Source organism: Indicator indicator, chromosome 21 (genome assembly GCF_027791375.1).
Source record: "Indicator indicator isolate 239-I01 chromosome 21, UM_Iind_1.1, whole genome shotgun sequence".
In the NCBI taxonomy this organism is placed as follows: domain Eukaryota; kingdom Metazoa; phylum Chordata; class Aves; order Piciformes; family Indicatoridae; genus Indicator; species Indicator indicator.
Genome location: NC_072030.1, coordinates 12,837,137 through 12,861,731, shown reverse-complemented (window position 1 = coordinate 12,861,731; position 24,595 = coordinate 12,837,137). Strand labels below are relative to the sequence as shown.

Here is a 24,595-nt window from a genome sequence, read left to right as displayed (position 1 = left end):
ACATCCACCAGTGTCCCTAGAAATAGAAACTCCATCACCTCTCTGAGCAGCCTGCTGCAGGGCTCCATCACCCTTGAAGAGGTTCCTCCTCAGGTTTAGGTGGAACTTCTAATGCTCCAATTGGTGCTTGTTACCCCTTCTCCTGTCACTGGGCACCACTGAAAAAAGCCTGGCCTCATCCTCCTGACACCCACCCTTGAAGTGTTGATGAGCTCCCCCCTCAGTCTGCTCTTCTCCAGCCTAAAAGAGAAAATAACTCTATCAGAAACTGAAATAAGCAGCTTTCATTTCCTCTCTAAACATGGGATTCTGCTAGATAAACCAAGCAGAGGGACAAGGGCAAGCCAGCAAGAGCCAAGAGAACAAAACTGCTAAAGGAACTCCAGCCTTCCTTCAGCAGTCTTTCAGGACAATCATTTTAGGCAGATGCACATTACTGTAAGTGCAGTGCCCATAGCCCAAGGCTAAAGGAGAGACTCTAACCACCAATTCTCAAGACCACAGTCAAATAACTCACTTACAATAAGAACACTAAGCTTTTGGCCACCAAAGCCATCACTGGGGAAATCACTAGTGCACAGCAATACCTCAGAAGTTAGAGTTTAGCCCAAAGCCATTGTTGGAATATTTATTATTTGGGAAATCAGCAGCAGCACAGAGGAATGATTGAGAATTATTTGCTGATGCACGTGCAGGAGGTGTAATTTGTCTCCTTTTAAAAGTAGTCATAAATCTCATGAACTGAAAAAGAAACAGTTGGATCTGATTTAGAGCAGGTTTGGTAGAACCAAAGCAGAGTTCATGGAGTCCAGAATGGGGTAGATTGCTCAGAAGGACACAAAATGTGGTGGTCTCCCTAAAAAAAAATAATTAGGATTTTTTTTCCTTCTCGAATTCTCCCAATTTTAGACAAATGGATGACCAAAGCCTAATTAAAAGTTCATTTTAAAAGGTGACATATTGTCTCTTCTCAATAAGACAGCAAATGACCAAACCTTCTGCTGAGCAACTTTTCTTATGTAAGATCTCACACTGTAGTGAGAGAAATGACACACCCAGTAAGTAGAAAATAAGGGAAGTCCACTTCTAAATTAGTATCAAGATGTTAGAAACTGGAATCATTCTGTTCATTGTAATAGCTCAAAACCACCCCAACATTCGGATTCAGCTCACAGCAGGTATTCAGGGAATCCAGAGTGCAATTTCCTGACAAGGACACCCTTAAGATCACCAAATCAAACCAAACCACTCTTTAAGTCTACCAAGTGTGGGGCTAAACCATGTCCCTCAGCACCACATTCCTGCCTCTTTGAAACACCTCCAGAGGTAGGGATTCATCCATCTTCTTGGGAAGCCTGGTCCTGTGTTGAGAACTCCTCCAGTGAACAATTTTCTTCTAAGCTCCAACCTAAACCACCAGTGCCAAGTAAAATCATCCAAGTTGTGTTCAAGTATCCAGGAAGTTGTGTGGTTATGAAAGCTACCACCAAGAGAAAGGCTTTTGGCAGTCTGGCAGTCATAAACAATTCCCAGTCAGGCAGCAGCACCCCAGCCTGGATACCAAATCAAGTATCTGACAGAGTTGCTATCACAATACAACTTTATTGAAGAAATACAACTTTATTATGAAACACTCATTAAAAACCCAACAAAACTGCAGTGTGAACTGGGTCTTAAACATTTTTAAGGAGCACACACAAAGAGGGGAAGGGGCAGGTTATTTCAACCAATTTTCTCTGACAAACTGCTCAGACTGGGCCAGGAAGTTTTCTATGAACTGATATCAACATTTGTTAGTGAGTCCCAGTTGAAGCATTGCAAGAACAGCTACAGTCAGTTTCCATGCTTCTATTTGATAAAAATAAGTAGTTAAATGCCTTCCTATAACACAAACATGTATGTGTCCAATGAAATCACACAAAGTCCTCCACAAGCAAAGTTTGTCCCAGTGCCATTAAGGAGTACATAAGACGTTCTTGAAAGCAGCTGTCAAACATGTCACTTATTTCCTCTCTTAGCTCCTTCAGCAGAGGCACTGTGGACTTACCATCTGCATTCAGAATTCTCCCCAAAAGTTTACTCCAGAAATCACTGTCACGAGCCCTAAAACAAAGAAAACAGCTCTCAAACCATGCACAAGGTTTCAATTTCTATTCAGTACTAAACACCTGGGGAAAACTAAGTCTGAAATAAACTTCACTCACATGAGTAAAATAAAAACTACGAATGTGTTAGTTTAGACCTGTGGGCCCCTTTCTCTTCTGAGTTGTAACTAGAGAGGCTGTTTCACAGCTCTATCAAACCCACTATTTTTAGGTACCTCCTCTAGTGTACCTGACCACAAGCCACAGGGCTTTCAAATTAAAGGAGATATCCAAGAGCATTCTTTGAACCAAAGTTGGCAGATTCATGAATAAGGGGCAGAGCTAAACTTTATTCCCTCATTTGCAAGTTAAGTACACAGGTCAATGTTAAACGAAAGCTGCAAGAGAACAAAGAATTAAAGAGTGGTATACAGCCAGTTTTATTTCCTCCCTGCCTTCCAACTGCAGACTTCTCATACAGATAACATTTTAAAGACAATTAATAGTAGCAAATCCCCCCCTCTCACAGATATACCCACACAACATAAATAAAAAGGTTAAGTGACTCATTAAGACTTAAAACTTGTGTCAGAGATAACCCTTTGTTCTTCAGTCTTGCACTGAAGTCCATGGAACAGGCAGCTGCTGACTACTGAAGCACTTTTCTCCTTCAAGTCAGAAGTCACACTGGCTTTGGAACAAATTATCTGCCTCTGCTTTCTGAGAGTGACTCACACAAGAGCAGCAGGCACAAGCTCAGAAGGAATCTGCCCTGTGTTATTACACTAATAGGAACTCTTGTATTTTCTACAATAGTGAGGTCATACAGAATCTAACTAAGAAAAAATTATGCAAGACTTAGGGCATTTCCTGCATGGACTTAAACATGGGCACAGCAAAGGAGGCTACATCTTGGTAAGGGTGTCTAGTGAGTTATGAGTGACAAACAGTCCTAAAAATTCAAACACAGCTACTATATCCTACTTCAGATAAACCTGCAGAGATGAGGTTTCCTGAAACAGTGAAAACAGGAAAACTAGAAGACCTCCTGGAACAGAATAATCTCCAAATCCATTCTCCAGTAACTGTTAACTTGCTGCAACTCCATTCCCTGAAAACCTGGCAGTCAACCTTGTAGTAATGCTCAAAGGTGAAAAGAGAAACCTGAATTCACCCTCTGCCTTGCCAGAAATCTTGACCACAACACTGACCTCAGTGTTTTGCATTCACTGTCACCTTTCAAGTGGTTTCTCTTTTACTGACTGCCATTGGCCTTAAAGGAATTTTGTGCTTTCCCCACTACTTCAGTATTTTGCTGAACAGGTAGTAAAATAAGTGGCTCTACCAGTTGTTCTACTGCCTTGAAAGTTATTTAACACTTTTTTTAAGGTACTTTTTAAAAAGCTTTCCCTTGGGACTGGGCACTGAAGCCACACCTTAAATCCTGGGTTCAGTTTTGGGCCCCTCACTCCAAGAAGGGCATTGAAAGGCTGGAGTAGGTCCAGAGAACAGCAACAAAGCTGGTGAAGGGTCTGGAGATCAGGGCTGGTGAAGAGCAGCTGAGAGAACTGGAGTTGTTCAGCCTGGATAAAAAGAGGCTGAAGGCAAACTTTCCAGCTCTCTACTCTTCCCTGAAAGGAGGTTGGAGTGAGGTGGGGGTAGGACTCTTCTCCCAAGGAACAAGCAATGGGACGAGAGTAAATGGCCTCAACTTGCCCCAGGGGAGGTGTAGATGGGACATGAGGTACAATTTCTTCCCCTTGAGGGTTGTCAAACCCTTGACCATGCTGCCCAGGGCAGTGGTGGAGTCCCCATCCCTGGAGGGGCTTCAAAGCCATGAAGATGTGGTGCTGAGGGACGTGGTTCAGTGGTGACCTGGTAGTGCTAGGTTAATGGTTGGACTCGAGCTCGACAGTCTTTTCCAACCCTAAAGATTCTGTGATTCTCTATGGAGCAGAAAAATAGATATTCCCAGTAAAGGAAAACTGCTTTTCCCTGTACACAGCTTCAGAAGATGAGATGTTTCTTCAGAGGCTGCATACAATAAACTGGGAAGTACAAGCTCTGCATGTTGCTAGGGAACTGAGTAACTCCTGAGTGGTAGCAGGTTTCCTTGAGCAATGGCTCTTCTGAGAGTACATCCACATAACAAGGGCAGCCAGTGTAGCAGGATCCTGAACACAGCTGTCAAGTCCTTTGTCAAGAGCAGAAAGTTCTGGAAAATCCTTATGGAACTCTAAGGCAGAAAATTCTGCAGGATGTGAATAGCTAAAGGCCCAAGTGTTTGGTCTAAGAACAAAGAAAGGGCAGATGAAGGCAGTCTTGTAGCCAAAGCATGCGGCTGAAAGAGTAGAAGAAATTAATGCCTGAGAAGAAACAGCAGCTTCCCCAAAGAAGCTGCTTCCATAATACATCTTAAATTTTAGTTTTAAATTCTTATGTTCATGTGTACTGTGCCTACAACTCTTAGAGACAGACCCCTGGTATCAGTGTCTTAGCCCTTCAGTATAGCCTGAACGGGAAAAAACAGCAGAAAACCTAAATAACCACATGCAATTCTCCCCCCCCCCACTACCCACTCACAAACTTCTAGCTTGGTCTATCAAGTGTCAAGAAAGGCTAAAGCAGTCTGACCTGGAAGGAAAAAAAGGCAAAGTCATCTGAAGTGGACTTGGGCTCATATTCAAGCCTAAAATTGATTTCTACATAGCAACAAGTCTAGGTAGCTTCAAAATGGCAGTTCTCACAGAACTCATGTTTTAAGCAACAGCAGCAACAAGTTCTGTGTTCTAGGCTTTGAAAATGGCACCACTCTAAAGAAAGTGAAGGGAGTGACAAGTCTGTTCTCCTCCAGCAGCCTCTCTCTGCAAAAGGACTTACTTGGATATATTTTGGCTGATTTTCCAGAGGGAATTCTCTTGATAAACCTGGATGTGATCCCCAAACAGCAGCAAATGGATTATATCTGCAATCCCAACCAAGTCAACCTGCAATCACAACAAACAAAGTTCAGCTTCTGCCACTTTCTGCAATCCACTGCAGCTTTCTATTGGTATTTTGACACATTTCAGTCTGAACTGATTTTTAAGCAGGATCTTCCAGAATCCTCCTAAGTAAGAAAGCTTCAACAAGTAAACAATTCTGGGTTTACTGAAGGTTCCTAATGAAATATAGTTTCCTAAATAATCATGGTCACTCAGTTTCATTTCATACCAAAGATTTAATTAGAAGACAAATTCTTGTCATTGTTTATTCACCAGGAACTTCCACATTTTGCAAGATATGAGTTGAGGAAAAATAATTGAGAAAAGACATAAGGAAAACACAAAACCTAAGATGCCCTTAGGCTCACCTGATATGGAAGAGAACTCTCTGCCAGAAGCTGCTGTCCATGAGGAGTCTGAACTATGGGAAAGCTGTTCAGCAAACTTACTTGAGACTGCAATCTCAAATCCAGGCTGTGAGAGAAATCCACTATCTTCAGAGCTTTTGACACATTATTAGCAAAGGGATCACAGATCCTGGGCAGAAGAAGCAAAAGAAGCATAAGACCACCCAACAAACTTTTGTTTTTAAAACTGAAGTGTAATGGCAAAGAGAAAAGCCTTAGCTGTGTCAATGCTCCCCTCTGATGGTCAGCTTTAGAACTACTCCTGAAAATATCACTCCCGGGTGGGGAATCAGCTGGCAATCTGAAGCTTAGAGGAATGGGGATGGTGAGACACTGGAAGAGATTACCCAGGGAGGTTGTGGATGCCCCCTTCCTGAAGCATTCAAGGCCAATTTGGATGGGGCCTTGAACAACCTGCTCTAGTGGGAGGTGTCTGTGCCCATGGCAGGGAGGTTGGACTAGGTGATCTTTAAAGGTCTCATCCACCCCAAACCAATCTGTGGTTTGGTCATACTGGTGTCTCCAGAGTAAGCAATGGGAAACACTAAAAGGTTGAAGGATGACCCTGGTTTGGTATTTCTCACAGCTCCCTGAAACACTTGGAAGGTGAGGGAGAACATGTAATATATAGCACTTCTCCTCCTCCTTCAAGATCTCAGCAAACATTTGCTTCACCACCTTTCCTGACATACATATTAGGAAGGACCAAATGAAGGGACAGTAAAGAGTGCCTGCTTAGGTGACAGTGCACTGCCAAGCCACACATCACACTTCACTACTGTTCTTTACATACCTGTGTGCAAGGAACATACTTTGTAACTTACACTGTGGGCTTGGCCTAGGATAGTTTTTGCTATCTGAAAGCAAAAAACAAACCCACTATTATCTGAACTTTTCAGCAGTTTAGCCATGGAATCACAGAATGGTTTGGGCTGGAAGGGACTTTCAAGATCATCTAGTTTCAGCCCCCTTCCATGGGCAGGGACACTTTCCATGAGAACAGGTGGAACCTGGCTTACGAACACCTCCAGGGAGAGGTTTAGCTTGGTTTGTATTCAGCACAGAAATCCAGCAGGAGATATCCAAGTCTATCAAGCCTTCAAACTAGGATGTGTGCACTCTAAAGTGCAAGAGGTGTGAAGAAAAGATAAGAACTTCAATAGCACATGTATGTAATCTATAACTCAATTACATGAGTAAGTTACACAAATTATAAAGAAATTCTCAGTAAAATATTGGGGGTGTGCATGAAGATGACTGTAGGCCCAAAATAAATCTAAACAGCTATTTTTAATCTATGAGTGAAGATTAACAGCCCCAGTGAATTTCTTCTAATGGAATCACATCTGAATCATCAAGCATTCCAAAGTTCCCATCTTCCCACGCTTAGTTCATGGATCACATTCCAAGGGATGTGTGACTTTGTTAACATAATATGGGAAAGAGCCTAAAGAAAGACTAGATCTGTGTATCAAGTTCTGAGCTGGACTGCAGTGGAAGCTAAGCAACCAGTTTCAGTGTTTGGATATTCCAGTCTCACCTGCCCTTTGGGCTTCAGATATGCAAAACCAAAAGGCAAATTATTTGCCAATATCCAGTTGCTTCCCAGTATGTTGATAAAGTAGAAACTTGAGACCACTGGCAACAGCAAAACCCCTTTGGTTAGTGTTTTACATCATCATACACAATTTCTGTAGAAATACAGGAAGGTTTATTCCTAAGCTAAAGGGTTTTCACTGGTTTCAGAGTAGCCTAAAAAAACCCTGGACTGCAATATCAGTATCCTGGCTAAAGAGGGGAAACGATAAATTACGATTAGGAGTTGGCCTGCTGGAAAGCAGCTCCATGAAGAATCTTGGGGTCCTGGTGGACAATAAGTTCTCCAATGGGACAACAATGTACCTTTGTAGCCTACAAGGCCAATGGGATCCAGGGAGGCATGAACAAGAGTGTGACCAGGAGGTCAAGGGAAATTCTTATCCCTCTTTAGTCTGGAGAAACCACACCTGGAGTATTGTATTCGGTTCTGGACTCCCCAGTTCAAGAGGGACAGGGATATACTAGAGAGTGTCCAACAGAGGCTACAAGGATGATGAAGGGACTGGAACATCCCTCTGATAAGGAAAAGCTGAGAGACCTGAGGCCATTTAGCCTGAAGAGAAGGCTGAAAGAGGATCAGATTAATGTTTTATAACTATCTGAAGGGTGGGTATCAAGGGACCAAGTATTTTTTCAGTCGTGTCCTGTGATAGGACAAGGGGCATGAACTGGAATCCAAGAAGTTCCACCTTACATACAGAGAAACTTCTTTGGTTTGAGGGTGCTGGTGCCTTGAAGCAAAGAGGTTGTAGAGTCTCCTTCTCTGAAGATTTTCAAGACCCATCTGGATGCATTCCTGTGTGACCTGCCCTAGCTGATCCTGCTTTGGCAGGGGGCTTAGACTTGATCTCTGGAAGTCAATTCCAAACCCCACCATTCTAGGGAATGTACAGGAGCTGTATCAGAAAGTGTTACACATCCTCACATATGCATACAGAGACCAACCTGTCTCCCAGAAAGAACACCTCTGGTCTCAGATCTCCATGGACAATCTCTGCTTTGTGGAGTTTCTCTACCACAACAAGAAGGTCATGAACAACCAGCAGGATAATTTCTTCCGTGATGGATTTGGAGACATGAATAACATCCTGAAAACAGGGAATAAACTTGGATCTATATGCTATTCCACCTTGGGTTAGTGAACTATCTATACCACACCTTTCCCACTCCCCATCTGTACAGAGAGAACAGTCCTACTCTAAACTCAGTATAATCAGATTTTGCCCATAGTCATCCCAGCCAGAACTCCAAGAACTACGAGGTCTCAGGACACACTATTATCCAGGAGGAGGAAATCAAACTAAAGACTGAAATAGCTGTTTAATTTGTCTGTTATTTTATGCAACAATTCAAAATGCACTTGCAAGACTTCATTTAGGATGTAAATCCTTCAGCAAGATACTCAGTGCTATGACCTTACCACAGCAAACTGGAACTCACTGCAAGATGCCAAGTTAAACAGATTTAGATGCAAACCTTGCTCTGGTTCTTGGCTGAGGTAATTTGTCACTCATGAATAAAAATGTGAAAAATTTAAATTTTGTCTCCAAGTGGCACATGATCTATGAATGATAAACCAGCTAGGATAGACAGTTCTCATTTGGGTAGAGAGAAAGCCCAGGGGATCTGGATTGCAGAATGAAGCTGTCTTCGGAAGTGAGCATCATGACAACCAGCACTAACGGTACCTATGCAGGAGCTCATGTCTTCTACAGGCTTTCTCAGTACTGACCCCCAGTGTGAAGTAGTTGATGTCACTGTGCAGAAGGACGCAGCCATCCTGATACAAGAAGCAGCTGCAGTTCTCACTGAAGCTTTCGTCAAAGTCAGCATTCAGACGCTTCTGTAACTCAAGCGTGACATAAAAATCCCAAGGCACGGGCTGAGAATACACCTACAAGCAGGAGAACATTTATTTTGGGGATAAAGGGAAAATTGCTCATCTTCAGAGTCTTATCCTCTTTTTTTTCTTCCTCCCAACTTCACCAAAGACAACATTTCCCATAAGCAGAAACTTTTAAACTACATCAACAAAGAGGATTTGAAGAAGCAAATTTCATGCAGGGAATTCAGAGATTAAGAACCAAACTTAGATTTTACTTGACACATTGTATACCAGCTATCAAATGTGTTACCTTTATGACAAACCCCTTTGTATGCAGCAGGTGAGAATCAGCTGAAATGGCAAAAATCATCTTGTACTCTTCACTGGTCCAGTATTCCCTTTTGATACAGTAAGTCTCATTTCCTGTTAGGAAGGACATGGAACTGTTAGAGCGGGTCCAGAGGAGGCCACAAAAATGATCAGAGGGCTGGAGCAACTCTGGTCCATGAGGATATTACAAGAGTTTGGGTTGTTCAGTCTGGAGAAGACAAGGCTCCAAGGAGACCTTAGAGCAGCCTTCCAGTACCTGAAGGGGGCTACAAGACAGCTGGAGAGGGGCTTTGTACAAAGGCATGGAGTGATAGAATGAGAGGCGATGGTGTCAAACTGGAGTAAGCTGGATTTAGATTATACACTAGGAGGAAATTCTTCCTCATGAGGGTGGTGACACAGTAGAACAGACTGCCCAGAGCAGCTGTGGAAGCTCCAACCAGAAGCCAGGTTGGATGGGGCCTTGAGCAGCCTGCTTTAGGAAGAGGTGTTCCCACCTTTGGAACTAGATGATCTTTAAAGGTCCCTTCCAACCCAGTCTGAGATTCTATGGAACTTTCTTTTGAAAGCTGTCACAGAAAATACACCCAAGCTGTTAAAGGCATTCCCCATCTACATAAAACCAGTGAGGGTGCACAGGAAGTGTATTTCAAACCAACTAGAATATAAAACAGATCTCTTGGTGTAGTGTCTCTGGCACACCTACCAAGCTCAATGTCCTCCTCCACCTCCATGGCAGGCAGAGCACCAGTCTTGAGATGAAAATGTGGAGCAGCAGTCAACAGTGCTGGCAGAGGATCTAACAGCTTCATACGTTGTTCAGCACTCCACAGGAAGCGAGTTACATCACCTAGAATGACATAAAAGAAACATAGGAGCTAAAACTATGTGGTGAGTCTCTGGAGACTTTCAAAGCCTTGATGTGATGCTGAGGGACATGGTTTAGTGGTGACCTGGCAGTGCTGGGTTAAGGGTTGCAATCAAATGATCTTGAAGGTGTTTTCCAACCAAAATGATTCAGGGATTGTATCTGTCATGAAGCAGTAAGCTTCATCACTTCATCACCCTTTGGTGGGTCAATTAACCTCTTTGCAATACTTTTGTGTTATGACATGAACATGACATTTCAGAAGCTACCTTACAAACCATCTCATCACTAGGTCTCTACGATTCTACTGGAGCACCATGTGTCTTCCACAAGAGACAAAGCTCTGAATTAGCCACAGAACTCAAACCCATTTGCAAATTAAGGCTTCTTTCAAACCTGTGTCCAATTTGGACTCCAACTCTGCTGCTTGCTGCAGGATTTTTATCTCCTGGAAGACATATGAGATAGTTATGTGGAGGTCTGGAGTTTATTTTCCTGCATAACAGGATGGAGGAAATCATTCAATAGCTGAGTTCATCTGCACAAAAGTAAGGTAGCCTGAAAAGTGTCAAACTCAAATCATGAGGCAAAGTAAAACACATCAGAACTAGATGGCTTCTACTGAACAAATACTATGACTAGTAATCTTTTTAAGCTTTTTACTAGTAAATGTGTAACAACAGTTTAAGCTTTCACAGTGCAAAAGTAAGAATCAGCATATCATAACCTGCTGTTACACTCCTTCATTTGAAAAGCACTACAGTCAGAGATTACTTAGGAAGCCATTCTGTGATAGCAGACCCAGGAAACGTTGGAGGTTGAAGATTAAAACAGGTGTTCTGATATTTTACTGCAAGTCACTGGCATATTTTACAGGAATGAACTGACAGCTGAAGTAATTTTTCTGTTCTATGCAGCATTAAGTCTTCACCAGAATTACTACACCCAGGCTGGAAAACACAGTTCAAGACAGATGAACAAAATGCAAGGAAAAAAAGGAATAGGAATGATCAGAAGTTGAAGAAGGAACTATTAAAACACCTGAACAAAACACCTTTTTTTCTGGAAAGAATCTGTAAAGACTCTTCATCTTGCTCTAAAGACTAGTGCATATGGTAAAAAGTAAGTGTAAGATCTATTCAAAATATTTTAGTGCCAACACCCTTCTCCTAATTTTCTGTTTTCATTCCAGGTCCTGAGTGTGCTTCATCATAAAACAGTCTGCAGACACAAACATTCTTCTCTCAACCAGATGTACTGAGAAGTTTCAGGGACATAATTCTAATTAAGAGATCATAAACCAAACGCAAAGGAGTTAAAGCAGGTTAAACACCTTGAAAGCCACTGTTCAACACAAACCTACTTTTTTGTGAGCGTTCCTGTTCTAACTGTAACATAAATCTTTGTAATAGAGAAACAGGTTTTTGGCTAGGAAAAAAAAATATTTCCAGTAGCAGTATTCTTTTTCTTTCAGTTGGAACAAGAAACCTGCTGTGAGGCAGCCCCACAGTTTTCAGCAAAGTTAGGAGTGCAAATTATAAACCAAAAACATAGAAGTGCTTCTGTTAGAAAATACCTCTGCAACTTTCACTAGATTTCAAATCCATATTTTCCTTTTTTAATGTGGAGCTCATCAGCAAATCAGGAGAACACACAAAGATTAAAGTGAGAACAAAAAAAGGAAAAAAAAAATCAAGGCAAAACAAACTTGTCATCGCAAGTTCTCACCACCATCAAGCCCAAAATGTTTCCTTTAAGAAAGGTCCCTACATACTCCCTGCTTTAATACCTAAAATAATGTCACCTCAATGTTCTCACCTTTTAGATGCTGACAAGCAGGGTACACTGTACACCTCACTACTGCTTCAAGCGTAGTCACAAGGCAAAGTAGTGAGAAATAGACAGAAAGGTGAGGACAACCAAGGCAGTACATAAAAAGCACCACAGTTTATTGACAGCTGCACATTACTTGTTGTGAGTGAAACTCAGGCTTAGTACTAACCAGTAATATTTTCACTGATACCTCCAGAATCAGCAGGCAAGCTCTGGGCAAGTTCCAGTTTCTCAGGGATAGGCAGGCATTTAATGGTGGATGTTTGTGTAACAGTGGAAAGAGAAGATCCCGAGGAGACAGAAGAACCTGTTGAGTGAGTATCTTCCAGGCTTGCTTCCATAATGGGGCTGTAAATAAAGTCATCAACTATTCAGACTTTCAGAAGATAAAGGGGCTAGACAATGCCAGCCTAGTGACTATGAAAGGGCTCTGGGCATTCCCAGACTGCTTGAAGTTACATAAATCCTTTCCCAGCCTTGGTGGAAAGTCAATAGTTACGTCAGCACTTCCTTTTAGCTACAATGATTGTTTATGCTCAGAATCTTAGTCTACAGATGAATTTTATCTTCACTCCCATTAAATGACTGCTACAACAGAGGACACACTGAATCTTACAATCATAGAATGCTAGGGGTTGAAGGGGACCTCTAGAGATCATCCTGTCCAACTTCCCACTGAATGTTTACTGCTCCCCTCAATCAAAATTCAGACCTACCATGCTTTAAAGCACTGGAGGGCTGGGTGGGAAATAACTCTAGTTTTTCCTTCCCAATTACAATCAGCATGGTTTTGCCAAGTAAGCAAACACCTTCAGCACAGCAGAGATGTTTACATATCAGCAGTCAGCAAATCCAACTCATTTCTAAATTAAGAAAACCCCATGCAACAGATGTTTTTTAATTGACAAAGATAAGGAACAGGAGGTTGTTTGTCAGTTTTCTTCTATCCAGTTTCTCTCCTCCATAGAGGAAATCTAAGCCATAATCATCAGATGCATTTCATATACTAAAATAACTACAGAAGCATAACGGTATAAAAGCAACTGGTGATTCTACTTCTAATCTCTGCCTACAAAGAATGCTTATTAATTTTTTTTTGCAAGTCATTTGGAAGAAAAAGCATGGAGTCCTGCAGCAGTAATGCTGAAAAGCCAAGTGGACTTCCTATTATGTTTAAATTTGTTGAAGGCAAAAAGGACCCTGAGGTGGAGAAAAGTCAGTCTTCTGAAGAGAGCAGAACATACTGAAAATTGTTCCTTCAGCAACAGAATAATAAGCCCACAGCCAACACAACACATGAAAAAGGACTTAAGATGCTTTACTTTTAGTTACCTCAGCTTATTTACACAGAGAGCCTCACAAACTGTTGTGACCTGGTTCAAAGGTGCACTCATAGATTCTGGGCTGTTTTCCTTCAGGTCCCTCTGTGAAAGAGGAGCTGGGACTCTCTGAGCTGCCACCCCATGAAAGGGTGTTGAGGCCAGATGGGCAGCCCGAGCGAAGTCACACGTGTCTTCCGGGTTGGCACAAAAGCTTTTGTACTTGTAGGAGCCTGTCACTATTGCATCTTCAGTCAAAGGTTCAATTGCATTCAGCTCTTCCTGAAAAAAAGTAAGAGTGAAAAGCCTGTAGATTTTAACATCACATTTTCTTTTATTTAAAAGCTGAATGTTTCTCTCCTCTCCCCTCTGCCACCTTCCAGCATTAATCACACACTCAGTCTTCATGTGCTCTACTTCTATTGCTCAATTGAATTGCTTAATTCAATTTTAACTGCAATATAAATGCAGATTTTTTTCCAAGTAGGAAGTCAAAGCTGCAGCAAACTGCCATTTAGCATCTACCACCCCAGAAGTGCATTGCAGTCCAGTTATAACCACATCATTCAAGTGGTTACTAAAATGTTGGCCAGGGAGGACACACAGAACACTTAAAACAGAACTATGCAGTTACTGAGACTGCCTCTAGAACCAAAAATCAGCAGAACACTTAACCCTATGAAGTCTAAAGGTCTAGGCAGCATACAGCAGCTAAGCCCTTTGGTGAAACACCAATTATCACCTCTCTTGAAAAGCTTTCCAAACATCTGCAGAGCTGCCACATAAAGACACAGGTTAGGAAACAAGATCTGAGGGTTTAAGGGAGTCAAGTGTATGGTACTTTGGGTGACAAACAGAAGCTGAAGTGCTTGTTTGGTTGCATGATAAGAAAGTGTTTGGAACCAGAAGGCAGCATTAGGAGCACAACTCTTCAGCACACAAACTTTGTAAACTCTCAGTGCAATTAATCCTGGCCACTCATCAATGGCTGATCTGGAAGACTCCTTAGCATCATCTCTTTTAAAGCCTAACAAAAACATGAAATTTGCAGTATAATCTTAACATCACTCAATTCAAGTATTATTTCCATGGCAGAAAGATACTTAGAATTTTGCTTATCAAACATCATGTGAGTCCAGCCAAGTCTCACTGAGGACATTCTTTGCTGGTTTTTCCCTGGCAGGAAAGCTGTTAAGGGGTAAATAGTTATCCTTACACAGGCTTCTGGTGGGATGTTTTCCTTTGCAGTAAGAGATTCTGAAGGTTTACGAACAGCAAGAGGGCGCCGGGCACTTTCCCTTGTGTGATCTGCAGAACAACTAAGATAAACTCACATTACATTAAGTATTTACTAGAGCAGCTTCTCATCTTCAACAGATTGTTCTCCAAACTTTAACTCCACTAACAACTTCAGTCTAGCACTTTCTGCTACAGAACTATCAGTAAACTGCACCATATACATCTCTCCAAAGTGCAGGAAGTTCATGTAGCAACTTAAATAGTTCTAGATTGAGGAAGAACAACAGAAGAGACCTTAGAACTGCATTTCAGTATCTGAAAGTAACCTACAGGAAGCCTGGGGAGGGACTGTTTAGAAGGGCTTCTAGTGATAGGATGAGGGGCAATAGTTTGACACTGAAGCAGGGTGGATTTAGGTTGGACATGAGGAAGGTCAAACTTGCTGGGGCTCTGAGAAACCTGCTCTAGCTGGAGATGTCCCTGCTCACTGCAGGGGGGTTAGACCACATGACGTTTGAGGATCCCTTCCAACCCAATGCATTCTGGGTGATTCTGTGAGAGTACCTCCTCATCACGGACTTCCCAGAGCCACGAAATAAAACAAAGAACTGTAAGGATATATAAAGCAAAACCCCACCCCACATCCTTACAAGTGACAACAGTGTTTCAGCTGCTAGAGAAAGTGATACTTTAGTTTCCCCTTCCTCTAAAAATCTATGTCTTGAAGAACTCTTACCTTACACTCTGATTTTCCAAAGTAGAGGATTCATCAAATATGGTGAAAGGCTTGTCCTGACCAGGTAGGTAAGAGAGAGCTATATCCATAAAGAAAAACAAAGAGGTTCTATTACACCAACAGTTTTTCTACAACGATGCTACTGAAAATATTTAATAGACAGTCTTATAAACTATCCTAACAGGGAGTTACAGAACTGAGATTAGCTTTCTCATCTTAAAGAACGATTTTTACCACCATATTACATTTGCTAGCATACTGTTTTTAGAATACACTTCAGAATTTGTACCTTTTTTCCCAAGTCCAGCCTCATTTTGCTGTTCCTCCTCCGAGTTTAAAAACACATTATCAATTTGTGCATCCGAGCATTCATCAGGAGACTGGCTAACCTCTGTCAACAGTAATAGTGGTCAGCTCAGGACAGAAGTAAATTTCTTCAGCACATGCTCTTTCCAACAACAAAACTGAACACGTAATTTCTGATTGTGTTCCCCTATTGAATAGTCTCAGAAAGAAAAGGACTTATGACAGTATCAACCTTAACATTAGCATTAAACATGTATAGATTTTATCAAGATTGCTTAAATGAAAGCATGAAGAAAGCTCTTCAGCTGTTAGAAGAAAGAAGCTCTTCTGCTTGAAAGTCCTTTCAAACAGTGGCAGTTCTCAGAAGCTCAGTCATTTGCTGAACATGGTTAAGGGTACCACTAGCATATTCTCATCCCTCTAACCCACCTAGATTTTGGGTTTAGTTTGTTGCAGTCCTGGTACTGATATAGAGTAACACTTCCCTCTAAGACAGCCTTCTCCTAACAGTAAAAAATGGAAACACTTACCCTCAGAAGATGTTTTATGGAGCAGAGTATCTTCGAAGACCTGGACTTCGCTGTGAAAAAGACACAAACTTGAGTTTCATACTTGACACACCTTCACAAAGCCTAAGTCAATGTTGCAAGAACAGCAAGCCAAGGTGACATACAAGAAGTTGTGATCCCTCAGACAAATAATTGAAACTACAAAAAGGCAGATTACAGATCCTGGTTACAGGCTGAGGAGTAGTAGCAGTTATGCATAACTAATTATCCTCAAGTTCTTAAGGCTCCTAAAATAAAATTTAAAAACCCTGCATTACCTTTTCAACTGGGACTGTTTGTCCTCAACTTCTGTTGCATTGGAAGGAGTGCATCTTTGCAGTTCCACAGGCAGTGAAAAAGCTCCTGTTAGAACTGCTGCTGCCTATAGGAACAAAACCACAGTTTGGTTCTACAGTGGTAGAATCACATCCCATATGAGGTTCCAAGCACATTCTGATACTCATGTGTAGTTGATTAAATCCCTGATGGATTAATACTTGTCTTTAGCCATTTTGATTTGTACTTAACTTACTTGCATGAAAAAGGAATCCATTCTTATTGCTCAGTGTAGTTGGAATGCCTCATTTTCTTTTTTGCAACCATGTTTAACTTTCACACAGTTACCCAGCTTACAAAGCATTGTGAATTTGATACATTTCAGTACTGAAATTATTTACTAAGGCACCATTTTGGAAATGGGAAAGGTGGAAAGAGAGAGAAAAACATTTTATTAGCCCAGCAGACCAAGTTGGAAAAAGCCTTGGAATAATGAACTTTTTACTAGTTATTTGCAACCTGCAAGAAAACTGGAGTTTGCACACTGCCTAGCAATGACAGACCAAAGTATTCTTGTTTGAAAGACTGTTCAAGACTGGGCTGCGTAGAAAAGGAAAAAAATCTGGTCTATAAAAGAGCATACTACTGCCTGTAAAACCTTGAGATGAATCAGCTATGGCTTTGTGTACTGGTCTTGGCTGGAATAAAGTTACATTTTCTCCGCAGCATCTGGTGTGGTGCTACATTTGGGATTTTTGATCAAAAAAGTGTTAATAACACACTGCTGTATGCTTGTGTGCACAGCTTTTGTGTCTCCTGTTGAACCATCCCTATCTCAACACGAGTTGTCTACACTTTCACCCTTCCAATTCTCTCCACATCCCACTGAGTGGGGAGTGAGCTGCTATGTGATGCTTAGTTGCCTGCTGGGGTTAGCTCACACTGCTCTGCAACCCTTCACTTCTTCCTCTAGTTTCAGCTTCCTCTCTAGCCTCCTTCTGCACTACAAATTCTCCATATAAAAGGAAACTACACATGAATGAGCTTTAACAAAAGAGCCCCTTCAGTATGACATACCTTTACTTTAAATATTAGAGTTTATACCTCAGCATAAGGTTACTTAATACTTGCAAAGGAAAAGTACAAATCTTGGAGTTTTGATTTACATTCCTCCAGTGAACAGATATGGCTCAGGCACAAGTTGGGGAGAAGAGAAATATTTCTGTGAACATTCACTGATTGGGTGATGTCTGTGTACAATAGTACCAATAAAAAAAAAAAAAAAGGTTTAACAAGTGTTAGCCAGAGAGAAACTCATTGGATATTGCTCCTCCTTTGGGGTTTTTACTTAAAACAGCTATTCCTGAATGAGCAGTTAAAATGAGGACAACACCTGTTCAGGTGGTAGTTGCCACTCAGCAATCATTTTCTTTAAATTCTTCTCCATCTCCTCAATTTTCTTCTGTAATTCCTCCTTCTTCTGAGCTATGGCCTGCATCTCCTCTGAGGAAGAAAAGCTTGTAAGACAAGGCGTATTTCACATGCAATCTGACACTACAGCATAAATTATTTGTAAAGGAACTAAAACCTCTGGTTTTCTCTTCCTGTTTCATAGCAGACACAAAGCTGACAGGTATATTACTTTGTACCTTAGAGCTGTTAAATAACAATTTCTGTGCAAAAAGAAAAGCAGCTGTAATAACAGACAGCTGGAGGCAGAGGAGTATAATTTTGAGCCACTGACACAGGTTGTCCCCTCACTGGCCAAGGCCAGGTTGGATGGGGCCTTAAGCACCCTGGTGGTTCAAACTAGATCTTTACGGTCCTTTTCAACCCAAACCATTCAATGATTCCATCTCCTTTCTGTCATCAGAGAGATCAGACTATGTGACCTGGGACAGCCTGAGATGTATCTGGAGGTATCCCTGCTCACAGCAGGGGGTTAGACAAGATCATCTTTGAGGGTTCTTTCCAACCCAATGCAATCTGTGAACCCCATTTTGCAGCATACCTTCAGCTTTCAGTTTTGCTCTTTTTCTGTAGATTTCAGCTCGGATCTCTTCGAAAGAGAATTCATCAACTCCAGCATAAACTTTCTCTTTACAGTACATCACCACCTCTTTATTTTCTTGAATCTCCTGCTGCTGATTTTGCACTCTCTGGAGTGGGTCCTCCTCTTTCTCAGGTTTGTGAGCACTCAAGACACGGTTTATGCTGGGTTCAATTTTGCAAGGAGTCCTGGAAAAAACATGCAGGTGTTAAAACTGATTCTGTCTGCTGTGCTGTAAGACAGAAAAGCACAGGAGAGAAAATAGCTCTTTTCAGAACCTAGCTGTAGAATGAAGACATTTGTTCTGTTGATAGAAAAGGCAAAAAAGAAAATTGGAAAGATCACACAAAGTCCCAACTCTGAACCAAAAAACCCAACCAAATTCAAACCAAAGTGTTAATAAGGTGCAGTCAAGAGCAAATAAAATTATGTTATTCTAAGTTGCTGTGCATTCTGGAGCAGGGTATCTTCACTTCAGCTCCACTAAGCAGCCTCACAGCAAAGAAGTTTCACCTCATCTTCAGGTGGAACCACCTGAGTTCCAGCTTGTGTCTCTTGCCCCTTGTCCCATCACCGGGCACCACTGACAAGGCACATCCTCTTGCCCCTCACAGGCCCTTTAGCTGTTGCTGAGCACTGATAAGATCCTCTTTCATGCTGCTCTTCTCCAGGCTCAATAGCCCCACGTCTGTGAGCCTTTCCTCCTCACAGAGATGCTCCAGGCCCCTCACCATCTTTGTAGTCCTACTTCCAGCTAATTCAGAACCAAGGAAGCCATCTGTAGTATCAGTCTTCTCCACTCCTCTCTTAAGACCACCTGATGTATCTATGGTCATCATTAACCACAGAAGAAAGTTCAGCAGCACTGCAAAATGGAGCATTTTCCTCTGATCTAAGAAAGCAGAATGAGCCCATCTCCTGGGACTGAACATTCCAGGGAGCACTGAATGAGCAGGGAGGTCATTTCAGGCAAAGCAGCACAGTGCTTCATAACCTCAGCAATGCTGTTGGCATGGAGATTTTGATAGCTCAGCTCAGAATAAAACTCCAGCTAGAAAAAGCAGAGAGTTCCCAACAGAGGAAAACAGCAGTGAGCCTCATTTCAGGGCTGCTTTCTTAGCAAACAGCATCCTGAGGGGTAACTGTGTTTGTGTAGACATGCTGAGCTAAGCTAGTCCATGAATTACCATTTATAAATATGATCTCGGGTCTCACATAATGAGCAGCAAGTCAAACACTTCTCATGTCTTTACAAATCCTGCACTGAAGCCTCCACCGCAAGCTAAAGCACTAAGAGCTTCCAAGTTGCCAGACTTAGGTTCTTGGAGATCTAGAGGCTTGGCTACTTGGCCAAAGGAGTCAGAATTGATGAAGCAGCTTTGATAACTCCACTTGCCATCCCCATTTCAAACTGGAGGGAAGACTCACATGACTTGCTGCTGAGCTGACTCATCCACGTACAGGGTGAAATTGGGCTGTGGGTAGGGGACTTCTACCGTAGACCTTGCCCCACTGCGAGGACGCTGAGGAAGAAAAGGTCAGTCAATAGCTGAAAGATTCATCCTTAGACTCTACATGCCTCCATATCCCCCTTCTCCCACTGTTTGGCTCATTGGTAGTTTGTTATTTTAAAATGTTAATTCTGTTCTGACACATAAAGCATTGGAACAGGCTGCTTAGGGAGGTGGTGCAGTCATCATCCCTGGAGGTATTCAAGAACATGTGGATATGGCAGCTGGGGCCATGGTGGTGTTAGGTTGAACTTCATCTTGGAAGTGTTTTCAAACCCAAACAGTTCTATATAAACAGTTACAGATCATCAGCTGAGTGCTAGTACCTACAAAAGCAAGATACACTCCTCCTGCATGTCCTAGTTTCTGTTGTCCTGCAGGAATGCTGGTCAAGCTGAGTGCTCTGGTTGCTACTCTTTCTTCACAGAAAGAGTAATTGGCCAGTAGAATGGGCTGCCCAGGGAGGTGGTAGAGTCACCATCCCTGGAGGTGTTAAAAAAAAAAAAAAAAAGACTGGATGTGGCACTTGGAGCCATGGTTTAGTTGTCATGAAGTATTAGGTAATAGGTTGGACTTGAGGTCCAACCTATTTATCTCTGAAGTCTTTTCCAACCTGGATGATTCTGTGATTCTTTAGAAATACAATAGTCCTCATTTTTCAGCCAAGATTGTCCCAATTTTTATGACAGTATTCCTCCTGCTGTCCACCAACAATCTCCAAGACTGCTCAATTTTCCTCTCAAGAGGCCATTCCACCACCACCAAAAAAAAAAAAAATTCCCTTAAACTGCTTGCAGGGTCCATTGCTGAAGACTGAAGGAATTTAGTCTGACAACATGCTACTCTTATCTGCCTACTTGAAACTCCCATGATTCTTCAGCAGAAAAAGTTACATGGCAGGGATTCTTCACACCAAACTCCTTTCTATTTTTCAAATCTTTTCCTTTGCCCATCCTTACTCTGCAGCTTTTAATATCTCAGAGTTCACAAAAGGTTATCCTTTCACTCTAAGACACACCAAAACAAGCACCACACTCCAGTGAAGGTGAATTAAAAATCCTCCACTCTTATTTGCAGCTCCTTTCTTTCTTAATTAAATCTAATAAATTTCATGAAAAGTGGGAAGAGAGAACACTCTAAAGGCAGACATTAAAAATAATACAGAAGCATTTGGGCACCAGAATGAACATTATTAAGCAGCCCAAAGCAAGGCAACTGATTTTATATTAACAGCTATTCCCTCCTCATTCTGAATGAAACTAGGTTTACTGGACTTCTCCTTTCACTTAATCAAATTGCTTTTCATCTGGCAGTAATTCTTCCTGGAGCTTCTGTGAATTTCAGCCCATTTCCTTCCCTCACCTCACCCTAGTTGGTGTTTCTATTCTTCACTCATAACTTCTATATTGAGAAGTCTAAAATAGTTTTATCACTGATTACTTTCTATTCTCCCTCTGTCATCTACAAAGAACAGAACACTGTGGGTTATTTAAGGACTTTTGAAGTAAATAAATTTCACAGGATTCATTCCCTTCAGCTAATATCTGAGGTAATTTCTAAGAGCATAAACACCTGTAGCACTGCTGCTTCTTCTCATACCTCCAACATGAGTTTACACCACTGGAACCTACTTTCTGCCATCCTTTTTTCACATACTGGCAAGTTTCCCTACCCTGTCAGGATAAATATTCCATTGAAACAGTAGTTTTTCAGTTCTTCTGCTTTCCAGGCTTCTGTTTTCTTCCCAAGCACTTCAAAACAGACTTGCAGAATACGTACCTGCCATACTTCTTCCTTCAGGTTGTGTTGTGCAATGCCCATTTAACTCTTCGTTCTTTTTCTACAAGTTGAACTGAGGCCTGTCTTCCTTCCCTTTCTTTAGCTAGTGTTTTTCTCTTGGAGTCCTTTTTTGCCCTCCAGTTTGGCCATCTCTACCCATTTTTCTGGTTAGCTACAATTACAATTTCTTGGTTTAAGAACTTTAGAAAGCTTTTTGAAGTTACTCAAGCACAATCAACTTGCTAAACATGACTAGGTTAAGCATAGCCAGGGACTTTAGCCAGAAGCCAGGAAGATTTGTAGTTATAAACCAAGACAAACCCCAGACTAGGAGAACAGGTATGACTTTTGTTTCAGAAGTTACCGGCTTCCACACACCTTCCTTCTTTTGTCCAGCCCAGTTTAGGGCTCCTTACCCTGCCAGAGTTCCATGGTCCTGCACTTAGTTCATTCTCCTTGGCCCGTGGAACTGGAGGTGCTGCCCAAGGCTGTGGTGTAATCACAGGAATCTCAGGTCCAGAAGCTGAATTTTCATCAAACACAGCAAAACCAGGATTATTTGAAAGCTGCTGAGAAGTTAGAGCCTGGGTGCTTCTTGTTTGGTTGATGGCTGTAAGCAAAAGGATTTATGCAAATTAACTTCTAATTATCACACTCAAGTACAAACTGCACAACAGAAAGAAGCAACTCTTCCAGTAATAAGGTGTAGTGTCAACAGCTCAACATACATTTCAGTGCATCTCCTACACGACCAACTGGGGCTTTCATTTTTTTCTTGCCCCTGCCTTTCAAATCTGCCAAGGAACTTCTCTGGGGTTCTGCAGCTTCCAGAAGATCTGTGTCCTTCTCAGGAGTTTCCTCAAGCCCCAGTAGCGTCTGCCGAGAAACACGGGTCTGAAACTGCCTAAGGTAGACATTGGAGAAGTTTATTTTAACTTCACTGTACCAAGCACCCACTGAAGCACACAAGACTATTCCAAGTCTTTCCCTCTAGCTGGAAGCTTACCGGTGGTAGGACTGGAGTCTGTCCAAAGGCTCAGCCTTGCGCTGAAGACCTTCCTGCAATATCAGATCTGCCTTCCTAAAACTTCCTCTAGCCTCAAGTACTTCTGCCCAGGTGATGTAGAGCAGTGCCAGTGTTGTACCAATCTCCTGGCTATGTAGGTAACTGTACACATCCAAGGGCTCAGTACAGTAATTTGCCTGAAACAACCAAATTTTTTATTTTAGAATTGGTAAATCAGTTCAGGAAGCTAAACCTGGGGAGATGTTTTAAGGTAAAAAATAACAAAAACTACAACAATGGAGAGAAGGGGCAAGACCAAAACAGACTCAGCTCAGTTTTGACTAAGCATAGGATGTAGACTCAAGACTGTTAGAAGCAAAAATAAGTGGTAAGACAGGCAAACACCTAAAAAAATATCTTTAAATCACTTTTCTCCTGAAACTAACAATCAAGCTCCATTAATTTCCACAAGCTCTTCCAAAACATAGGTGTCCAAAGTGAATGGTCCTAAAAAAGGCAAACCTGTTGCCTACTCTTCTCATTTTCAGTATTTTTAATACTGCTGTATAACCTATGGACTCTATTGTTACAATAATCAGCTTCTCTGTGTAAACGACATGACAAGCACAGAGAAAATGCAGCACCCAAGACTTATTCACCAAACACTCACAAACTTGAGCCAGAGGTTAAGAAAGCGAGGATCTTTGTAGTATCTCTGCTGTTCATGGAAAGCTTTCACTGCCCTTTCCAGGATTGCAGCAAGATTGCTCTCCTTTCCACCCTGGGGGAAGGTCTGCTCTGTCCACTTGATGTACCTGGAGGTGGAATATGTCCACAGAAGTCAGTCCTCAACAAGATAAAAGAAGATTTAGAAGAAAAAAATAAAAGGCTGAGTATTGAAACACACATATTATTAAAAACACATTATAGAATTTATCTTTGAATCATTTTCTTATTAGATTATTTCTTCCCAAGCTTTTACAAGCGTATTAGACCTTTCATGCTTTCTTCTGAAATGAAAGGAAACTTACCGGTCCCAGACATCCAGTGGATCATCTCCAGAGTAAAATCGGATTTCTGATTCAAATTCCCTAAAAGAAGTTAAAATAATAATTCTGCATCAAATAAATATGACTGTATAACTGTAAAGATGTTTTCTACACTGTAAACTAAGACCTCCATTCTCACTGGCACACACATTTTATAGGCATATTAAAAAAACATAGGCTAGGTTGGCATATATTTAGCTTCTGCTGACAACAAAAGAACCCAAACAGCAAATAGTCCTAAATACCTGGAGAACAGCATCACCATAGACTCATAGAATCATCATAGAATAGTTTGGATTGGATCTTAAAGGTCATCTAGTTCCAACCCTTGCAATGGACAGGGACACCACCCACTAGACCAGGCTGCTCAAGGACCCATCCAACCTGGCCTTGTTACTTACTGACATCAGTTAGTAAGCCACTTTCATGCTCTTTTTAATGTCTATGAGATTGGTACATACACATAGAAACATAGAAAAATTGCTGAGGAGGCAGGAAGATGAGGGGAAAGGGTCAAAACATTGCTTACTGTTTTTTGAGCTGAAGAGTGGTGTGGGTAGAGGTCTCTTGCTGAGCCAGGGCTTCCTGAAGGGTGGCCATGACCCGCCCCTGACGGAGGGGCTGCACATTCTCTTTGTGCAGCTCCCACTCGTTGTTGCAATCCTGGGACATGGCAGCCTCTCCCTTTGAAATCTGCCTTATAAACAACAACAAAAAAATCAGGAACTTATTTGTTAGGTTGGATACTGAAACTTGACAGATTTGGTTTTCATGGTATTAAGCTAGGAAAGAGAGGATTTAGACTAGAGAGAAGGAAGAAATTTTTGACACCGAGGGTGGCGAGAG

At 41.7% G+C, this 24,595-nt stretch overlaps 1 protein-coding gene across 1 annotated transcript; it reads right to left on the bottom strand.

The window, feature by feature from the left end:
- Positions 1-1,913: 1,913 nt before the first annotated feature.
- BUB1B (BUB1 mitotic checkpoint serine/threonine kinase B) lies at positions 1,914-24,430 on the bottom strand. Its single transcript, XM_054390759.1, has 23 exons — positions 24,279-24,430; positions 23,732-23,791; positions 23,371-23,515; positions 22,701-22,897; positions 22,423-22,598; positions 22,111-22,304; positions 19,833-19,927; positions 18,366-18,592; positions 17,748-17,857; positions 16,357-16,460; positions 16,061-16,110; positions 15,514-15,615; positions 15,225-15,303; positions 14,466-14,568; positions 13,263-13,531; positions 12,100-12,278; positions 9,936-10,079; positions 9,210-9,322; positions 8,807-8,968; positions 8,020-8,162; positions 5,437-5,605; positions 4,965-5,071; positions 1,914-2,103 (listed from the first exon to the last, which is right to left on the bottom strand). Exons 1-23 carry the CDS (start codon positions 24,419-24,421, stop codon positions 1,914-1,916), a joined length of 3,261 nt encoding a protein of 1,086 aa, XP_054246734.1. The 5' UTR covers positions 24,422-24,430.
- Positions 24,431-24,595: the final 165 nt, after the last annotated feature.

Excerpts from the sequence above, each read along its gene's own strand:
- BUB1B (XM_054390759.1), bottom strand. The coding sequence starts at position 24,421 with ATGTCCCAGGATTGCAACAACGAGTGGGAGCTGCACAAAGAGAATGTG. Across the intron at positions 16,461-17,747 it reads GGCAACTACCACCTGAACAG|GCAGCAGCAGTTCTAACAGG; the intron begins GTGTTGTCCTCA and ends TTGTTCCTATAG. Across the intron at positions 5,606-8,019 it reads GTGTTCTTTCTGGGAGACAG|GATCTGTGATCCCTTTGCTA; the intron begins GTTGGTCTCTGT and ends TCTTCTGCCCAG.